Raw genomic sequence first — 9,312 nt, 5'->3', positions numbered from 1 at the left:
GGCAGGATCGGTGGTCGGAAGGCAAAACGGGTCAAAACGGGCAGACAGACTGACAGGTATCCAAAAACGCTGGTAAGTGAGCACACAAAGGTAGAACACAAACTGGCAAAGGAACAGGGGAAAACACAGGGTTTAAATACACAAGAGGGAGGGAAGACAATAGGACACAGGTGAAGATAATCAGGGAGGAGTCAGGTAATCAGGAGCAGGTGAAACAATCAAGGAGGGGAAGTAAAAACACCAGACATGACACAAGAGGGAAACTGAACAAAATAAAACAGGAAATGACAGAGAAAACAGAAAAGACAGACACAGTCTGGGAGCAGACATGACAGTCCCCCATGTACCGTTGCTTGTATGACTGTCTTTCCATGTATGACCTGGCTTGTTTATTGACCACCCTCTGTCTGTCCCTAGTGGGGATTCCGTGGGGGTTTTCCTGGCTCGGCAAAGGTGGCCGTCTGTCGATTCCACCCGCAGCCCAGACGTTTATCCCCGGAACCGGAGGCCCCACAGAAGTCAAATATTCTCTGTGTAGTGTCATTTTTCCTGTGAAAGTGTTTAATAAAAACACTAAACCTTACTGGTCATTCGTGGTCTTTCTTTTGGGTTCTGCCTTTGTACTTAGCCTTTTACAGGTCCTACTAATGTCAACATTTTTATATAGTTTGTTTTTAACTTTATGTATGTATGTACAAGGGTTGGACAAAATAATGGAAACACCTTAAAAAATCAACAAAATATAATTTAATATGGTGTAGGTCCGCCTTTTGCGGCAATTACAGCCTCAGTTCTCCGAGGTATTGATTCATACAACTTGTGAATTGTTTCCAAAGGAATTTTAAGCCATTCTTCAGTTAGAATACCCTCCAACTCTTTTAGAGACGATGGCGGTGGAAATCCAAGTCTTACTTGGATCTCTAAAACTGACCATAAATGCTCAATGTTGAGGTCTGGGGACTGTGCCGGCCATACGAGATGCTCAACTTCATTAGAATGTTCCTCATGCCATTCTTTAACAATTCTAGCTGTATGGATTGGGGCATTATCATCTTGAGGTGAAGGTGTTTCCATTATTTTGTCCAACCCCTGTATGTATGTATGTATGTATTTATTTAACTTTTTTTCTATTTCGTCAACTTGATCCATGAACAAAAATACCAAATATTCAGTAACTGTCATATTTTAACCCTTTAAATGATATGTGTTTAATGGAAACAAACCAGATTTTTTATGCAAAAAGCACAAAATACTTTTTTTTTTTCAATATTCTTCATATAAACTGTGTTATTGATTATTTTTATTTTGTTTATTAGTTTATTTGTTCCTGTCAACTGTCAGTGGTTCACACCAACACTGGTTCATATTATTATTCTTTTTGGTAGGTCAAATGTTAAATGTGTCAGTGTGTATTTTGTACTCACTTGGTTGAAGGGTGTTCGTGTAGGAATTTAACACTGTTTATTATGGGATGGATTTAGTGGATGGATCAGAATTTAAACAATCAGACACAAATGAACAACTGTTGAATTCAGACCAAAAACTGATTATGAATGAATGAATTTTAGTTCATGTTGTTTGTCATTTGGATGGTTTTAGTCTTTTTTCATCATTCCTGTTCATTGTATTGATCACTGTGTTGTTCATTGTATTGATTAATTAGATGATTGATTTTGTCAGGCCTTGATCTTTGTCTCTTGTGTGTTTGTTAATTTTGTTTATTGCGTATTATTTTATAAGTTACACATTTATGAATCCAAGTCTGTGTTTGAGATGTTACATTTATTTTATCTTTTCTTTTTTCTTATTTTTTTCTTTTTTATTTCTTTTCTTTTCCTTTCCTTTCTTTTTTTTCTTTTCTTTTCTTTTGGTGTCTTGCAGTACTTCCTCTCCTCCATCGGGGGGCGTCCATCAGCCAGTCGTCTTTAACGTCATTTCCGGTTCATCTGGTCTCTCTTTCCGGTCGGCCATTTGTCGGATACGGTGAGTGTGGCTGATGCTCTCGTCTTAAACGTTTAAAATTAACGAAATAGATGCACTTGGATGTGTTCGCCATGTGTGTGATCACAGATGGTGTAGTTATTTAACTGTATGAGCTGTTTTTTGGAGGTTTTATCCGGTTTATGGAGTGTTAATCGTGATGTTTTGTCGTAATGTGAGCGGCCACATGCGGCCGTGATGTGATGTTAGCGGACATGCTAACAGCTAACATGCTAACGTGTAGCAGCGATGGAGACTAATGTCCACTAACTTGAATGTCCACCGTGAATGAATATGAACAAACATGTGGGTGAAGGGTTGAACCTCTGCTGTAGATAATAGTAAACTGATATAAATAGAGTCTGAGGTGGACGGTGGTTTTCAGTTTGTTTTAGCAAAGCGTCCGGTGCGTTTACGCAGCGTTAGCCTTTAAAACCAGCCTCTGAACGCACGGTTTGGTTGAATGTTCTTTTTTTGCAGATTGTGTAACGACCTCCTGTCACCCCAGTAAACATGCAGAACGACGCTGGTGAATTTGTGGACCTTTACGTCCCAAGGAAATGGTGAGTATTAAAGTGTGGATGTTGGAGTTGAGGCTTAGACTTTTTTTTTTTTTTAACAATGAACAATTGAACAGTATATATACATAATAGTATACATCAAAAAAAGGATAGAAAAAAATTCACAATTAGCACTATATTTTACACTTCAAATATATATTAAAAAAAACATGCTCGAAGTATAAATAGAAACTATACCAATTAACCCTTTCATGCATAGTGGTCACTCCAGTGGTCAGTTCTTCTCCAGCTGTTCTCTTGTATATTCATGGGTTTGGTTCTTTTAGTTCCATATGGATCAACACAGTGAACACTTATGCACCATCCCATACACTGACATTCAAACCGTTACTGTAACATCGACGTTCTTGATGAACCTGATCTGCACTAACATGTTTGAGTGTAAATCAGTTGCTAGTTGTTATTAGACTGTAATTAACAGTTGTCTTAAAATGTTTTCCTTTTTTTTTTTTTTTTTTTTTTGCATATTATCTCCTTGAAGTGAGTCATAAATATAGTAGGATAAAAATGTGACGAAACATTCGATTAACTGCATTAAAATCTTTTTACTTCATGTTATTGTGTTTTAAATACATGTTTCTTTGCTTCAAAAATTAAATGCATGGCGTCCAGCTGAGTGGACATTTTTGTAACTCCATAAAAAATGGGTTCATTAAAAAAAATTCAATCATGGTGGGGTTTTTTATTCATGCTTAAAGAGGAATAAAAACACTCAGGAAAAAAAAATCTTGACTAAGGTTCTCATAATTCATGCATCAAAAGGTTAAATAAGATTATACACTTGACATAGTTTTTTAAATTTTATGTGCTGTAGAATTTATGATTTTCTTTAAATTGTCTAAATAATTGGAGAAAAGGGATTGCACAAAAATAATGTTATGATGTTGGCTCTGAACTAATAGAATATGAACATTTGAACAGGATCTTAAACTGTAATGTCTGTAAAATATAATTTAAGTTTTAATGGAGGAAAATTCTGATATAGCATTAGATCCTGTTCTGGTCAAATAAGTGTGTTTAGTATTTGTGCATATTTCTGGTGTAACTGAATTCTTCAAGGAAATAATAATTTTTTAAAAATTGCCTTTTTAACAGTATCATCATATATTGTAATTTGATTTGTATCGAATCGCCAGATTCTTGCCGATACACAGCCCTCTTCCTAATATAAATCTGCGTTGAGTTGACGGAGCAAATCCCAGTCCATAGCAGACGAACTGTGGTTGTGAAACTGCAGCACTGTGGTTCTGTTTATCTGTTAAGTGTTCATTGTGTATCTTGGGGTCTTGTTCACGAGTGAGGGAAGGATGGAGCGTGAGATTGACAGACAGATCGGTGCAGCGTCTGCAGTGATGCAGTCACTGTATCGGTCGGTTGTGGTTCAGAAGGAGCTGAGCCGAGAGGCGACGCTCTCGATTTACCGGTCAATCTACGTTCCTACCCTCACCTATGGTCACGAGCTTTGGGTCATGACCGAAAGGATACAAGCTGCAAGTGACTGAGATATAGCAATACACAAAGAAGATTTATCAGTATATCGTGAGTCCATGCAACATGAACCAAGAAGCATCAACATTTTCACTTGGATACAAGCGATTGAAATGAGCTTCCTCCGCAAGGTGGCTGGGTGCACCCTTAGGGATAGGGGGAGGAGCTCGGAGTAGAGCCGCTGCTCCTCCGCATTGAGAGGGGCCAGCTGAGGTGGCTCGGGCATCTGTTTCGGATGCCTCCTGGATGTCTCCCTGGGGAGGTGTTCCGGGCATGTCCCGCCGGGAGGAGACTTCGGGGAAGACCCAGGACACGTTGGAGAGACTATGTCTGTGGGCTGGCCTGGGAACGCCTCGGGGTCCCCCCGGAAGAGCTGGAGGAGGAGTCTGGGGAGAGGGAAGTCTGGGCATCCCTGCTTAGACTGTTGTCCCCGCAACCCGGCCCGGATAAGCGGTGGATAGTGGATGGATGGATGTTCATTGTGGTCAGTTTCAGATGCTGCAGCACTTTCATAATTCATAGTTTCAGTTCTTGTTTGTTCAGTATTAATTGTCCTCCTTGTAAATCACAGCTGGACTGACTGGACATAACCTGACCAAGGAAAATCACATTCTCCCTTTGTGCAGTAATCTACACCTGGATTTACTGCCTCTGTCCACAATAATATACATTATATAGACTAAATGTTCTCTAAAATTAACCTGTATTTGAATATAGAATAGAAAACTATTACAGGATCAAAAACAAATTAATTTTAGGAACATCATAAAAAAGTCTGTTTTGAATGTCTGAGGTTGCCAGAAATTTGTGATGTTAAAATGGAGTCAGGAGTAAGAAAGGTTGGAACCACTGATCTACAACATTTAGTGAAATACTCAGATGAGGTTGATCTGGTTACATGAGTTTTAATAATTCAATGTCACTTTATTGCAGGGTTGGTACGGGTGCTTGAAATTCTTGAAAATGCTTGAATTTCAGAATAAGTGGTTGACAGTGCTTGTAATTCTAACTCTGTGATGTGGTTTATGGATTTATTTTTAATATTAACTCAGGCCAAAGCTACTTACAGAGGTGCTACATTTGGAAAAAATGAAACTTGATGTGAAAAAAAGTAAACCCCAGGTGTTCTCAGGTGGACTCCAGGTACATTTTTATCTGAATTTTTGTCTCTTTGGTCCCAGTGTGTCTGAAGAACAGCAACTGGCATCCCCATTTTTGGATAAAACTTTGTGATCTCCTTTAATTTCTAAAGTTTTTGCTATTATGAAACACAATTCTAGATCTTTATACACAATAAAGTGTACACCATTGTGATAAAAAGTGAAAATAATAATCATGTGTATATTTATTCCTGTAGAAATGGATTTTACCCCCATGATAAGGTTATGAGCTGGAAAAAATTGAAAAGGACCCTTAAAAGTGCTTGAATTTGACCCTGAAATATGTACGAGGGCCGTTCAATAAGTTCATGGCCTCACCCAGAAATACTGGTTATAATACAGGATGTTACATTCTTTCGTGATGGGATAGTGATGCTTGAACATTGATGGACCAAGTGCATTGCTGTAAATGGAGATTATGTTGAAAAATAAAATATAAATTATCAGTCTGTGTTGTTCTGTTCTGGGTGAGGCCATGAACTTATTGAACGGCCCTCGTATGCGACCCCTGTTATTGATAATTATGAGGATAAATGCCATCATTTGTTTCTTACTTCACCTAACCTTCCCACCTAGTGTGTTAATTTTTTCCTGTTTACCAAGTTTCAAAGCTTACAACTGAAAACAAGGACAAAATTAGAGGTAATAACCTCTCGCTTCAGGAAATTTCCTGTTTTAGTTTATGGATAATTAAAAAAAAAAAACAAAAAAAACAGTCCCATTAGCTTTGATTTGTATCCAGGTGATTCTGTCACTAATTATGCTTTAATACTGTAAAATAATAGAAGAGATTCAGTAGTGGAGAATGTAAGGTAGGTGTGTGTGTTGTTTATTTATTCATTGACTGATTGATAATTTCTTTCCTGCCACTTTTTCTTCTATTTGAATGGAGCGACTCTTACACCCCATAATTTCCCCTGGGTTAATAGAACCTGTTTGTGATTCAAACAGAATCGGTGTTAAACACCACAGAAGTAGACCATTAGATTGAATTAAAGGGAAAACGTCCACATTCAAACCCCTAAATGTAAAGTGAGTGTAAACCCACATGTAAACCTTTTTCCTTCTGGTTCTGACCCGATCCAGTGTTGACCTTAACCCTGTGGTTCTGTTTCCAGCTCTGCCAGTAACAGGATCATCGGAGCCAAAGACCACGCCTCCATCCAGATCAACATCGCTGAGGTATAATCGAAACTACACTGTTCTGTTTTAACACCGTTAGGAGGACCTGGTGTCAAAGTGAATGAATCTGTGTCAACAGGAGTTTGACTCAAACCAAACCTTTGGCCTTTTAGAACCCAAACAGTTCTAACCCCAACAGTTAACTGGGAAAACTTAATGACAGTCATAGTTTGAACCTTTAAAGACCTGCAACTCTTTCTGTTCACACTTTCACAGCAAGTTTTCTCTCCATTGAACCTTTAACAAATCATTCATTCTAATATTATCCTCAGTATTTCACATGTTTGACTGTAAATCCCAGGTGTTTGTGTCAGACTGCAGTGGAAGCTCATCTGCCCCTAAAATGACTCCCATTAAATGCTCAAATCTGTTCAGTTGTTTTCATTTCATTGACTCAAAATGTGTTGGAACACGTTCATCTCAGACCAGTTGGTTCAGAATCAGTTTGATCCCAGATCAGTGGATTGGATGTTGTTCACTTCTCCTCCATTCCCATGTCTGTGTTTTCTCCTCCATCTCTGCTCAGTGCATTTGTCCGTAGACGCTCAGCGTCCATGCACTTCAGTGGGACTGAGTGGAACTGCTGGAAACTGACTCTAAACTGGACGATCATTGGATAAATGACACCGTGTTGTCCCATCCCCGGACGCTCAGCGTCTCTGGGGATGAATGGAGCAATGGGTGGAGCTCGGCCGGTCTGGACACTGAGCTTCCATGTGCTGATTGGTGGATCAGTCCAAAGGCTGAATCCCGTTTGATTGACAGCTGTTTTCAGATCTGCTCCTTCACTGACACAGTTCAGTTTAATACCGTCACACATTCTGCTGTGAAATCACAGAAACCAAATGAACTGTTCATTTACTGACCTGAAAGAAAACACACTCATTGGACTTCCTTGTTTCAGTGTAACAGAATTTCAACGTTTTGTTTCAGTTACAGAATTTAATCATTTCTAGTTTGAGTTTAATATTGTTTTGTAGATAGTTCAGTCAATCATACTGTTGTCTCTAGTTCTGCAGTGTCAGCTCCATGGTCAGGTGTAAAAGGAGCTTCTGTAGTTTAAAGGCTCCAGTCCTACAGCTGGAACCCACTGGGCCAAGGCCGTCTGAGCAGCCTAGTTCTGCTGGACATTCAGAGGACACTGGTCCAGTCCTTGGAAAAGACCCTACTGTGTACGATAAGGTCACTGAGCATTTTCTTAAAAAGGAACGGAGGGAAGAAGTTATGTTTAAATACCTTGACAATTTTTTTGATGTAAGCGACAATGAGCTTCCCCTGTCTGAAAGATGAGCAGCCGACACTGGTGTAAATCCTGTATTTTCTATATTTAAGTCACTGATCATTAAAGCTCAGAGTAAATTCAAAAGTTATTAAATTAAAACAGAGAAAAACTTGAGTTATAGGTAATTTTTACGGGGGGGGGGGGGGTGTTGTTTTTTATGTCAGTATTATTTTTATCAGTCATTTATACTATTTACTAAATGCTGCCGACAGTCGGGAACCTGAGTACAATGTTTAATTTCTCTGTGTTCTATATTCAGAATGACAAACACATCTGAATCTGAAAACTGAACAAAAAAGGACTTTTACTGTTAAATCTGTCATGAACTGAAAAACAAACACTGACGACTGCATTTGAAAGGTTTTCTTCTTTCAGGGTTAATCCAGTCTCATACAGTTCTGTGTCTGTTCCTCACTTGGTTTTCATTTCTGTCCATTTGTTGGTTTTTCTCCAGGTCGATAAAGTGACCGGTCGCTTCAACGGTCAGTTCAAGACCTATGCCATCTGTGGCGCCATTCGCAGGATGGTGAGTTCAAGTCCACCTGCAGGTCACGCACATTAGGGCACCAAGTCTGGGGCTTAGTGGTCCTGTACAGATCCAACCTGGACTGGACCAAACCTGGACTGGACCTGGTCTTGGACTAACCTGGACTAAGTCACTCAGATAATGGGATTAAAGTGGAACAATTGAACAGAATACTCAAATCACCTGTAAATGAAACAAATACATGATAAACTGAACAGTTAGGAGCAAAATAATTGTTAAAATGAAGGTCAAAGGTCAGATACTGAATCAAATACACAAACATAATGCACTTACACCTTCAGTCCACCCCAGGGTTAGTTTGTATTGACTATCTGCTGCCCCCCCCCAGTTCACACCTGCTGGTGCACACCAAAGGTTTTACACCTTCACATGGAGACACAGACGGACAGCTGGTTTCTATTCTACTTCTTCCATGGGGGGGGGGGGGGGTGCGGTCTACGTCTGTGTACGTCAGTGGGTCCATGTACAGTCAGTGAACCTCCTGTCCTTCTCTGTTCCTCCTGAACCTTTGCAGACTTTCATCACAGTTCAGTTTCACGTCAGTCAGGTCATGGTGGCATCCTTTTGAGGGCGGGGTTTGTGTCACATGACTCAGTCACATGGCTGTTTCTCTGACATCTATTTTTGTTTTGTTTTTTTTCTGCTTTAGGGGGAATCTGACGACTCCATCCTGAGGCTGGCCAAGAACGACGCCGTCGTAGCAAAGTAAGAACCTGTTGTTAACTGGTCCTACCCAGTCCCTACCCAGTCCCTACCCAGTCCCTGTGTGTTCTTTGTGGGTTGGACTCATTGGTCTGCTTGTGTTTTCCAGGAACTTCTGATCGTCGTTGGATTTGTGCAGTTTGTTTAAATAAAATGGACAAAAATCCACTTTTGTCTTAGTGTTTTTACTCAGAGTTCAAGTCCTGATCAGTCCACTAGAGTCCACGTCAGACCCAGACCCACTTCAGACCTGGCCCCTGGGTCTGACGGGTGTCATTTTCTACAAATATTTATTTCCAGATGAGTTTGACTGTTTCTGGAACATTGAACCCAAATTAATGAAGCAGCGGCTGACCAACTAAACGGTCACACACATGATGCCTTCAGGTG

The 9,312-nt window shown here is 39.8% G+C and overlaps 1 protein-coding gene across 1 annotated transcript; it reads left to right on the top strand.

The window, feature by feature from the left end:
- Window positions 1–1,926: 1,926 nt before the first annotated feature.
- rps21 (ribosomal protein S21) lies at window positions 1,927–9,090 on the top strand. Its single transcript, XM_030138520.1, has 6 exons — window positions 1,927–1,983; window positions 2,461–2,543; window positions 6,328–6,391; window positions 8,128–8,199; window positions 8,870–8,925; window positions 9,032–9,090. Exons 2-6 carry the CDS (start codon window positions 2,494–2,496, stop codon window positions 9,039–9,041), a joined length of 252 nt encoding a protein of 83 aa, XP_029994380.1. The 5' UTR covers window positions 1,927–1,983; window positions 2,461–2,493; the 3' UTR covers window positions 9,042–9,090.
- Window positions 9,091–9,312: the final 222 nt, after the last annotated feature.

This window comes from Sphaeramia orbicularis, chromosome 7 (genome assembly GCF_902148855.1).
Source record: "Sphaeramia orbicularis chromosome 7, fSphaOr1.1, whole genome shotgun sequence".
In the NCBI taxonomy this organism is placed as follows: domain Eukaryota; kingdom Metazoa; phylum Chordata; class Actinopteri; order Kurtiformes; family Apogonidae; genus Sphaeramia; species Sphaeramia orbicularis.
Note: the sequence above shows the minus strand (reverse complement) of the source record. Positions and strands in the feature narration are given on the sequence as shown.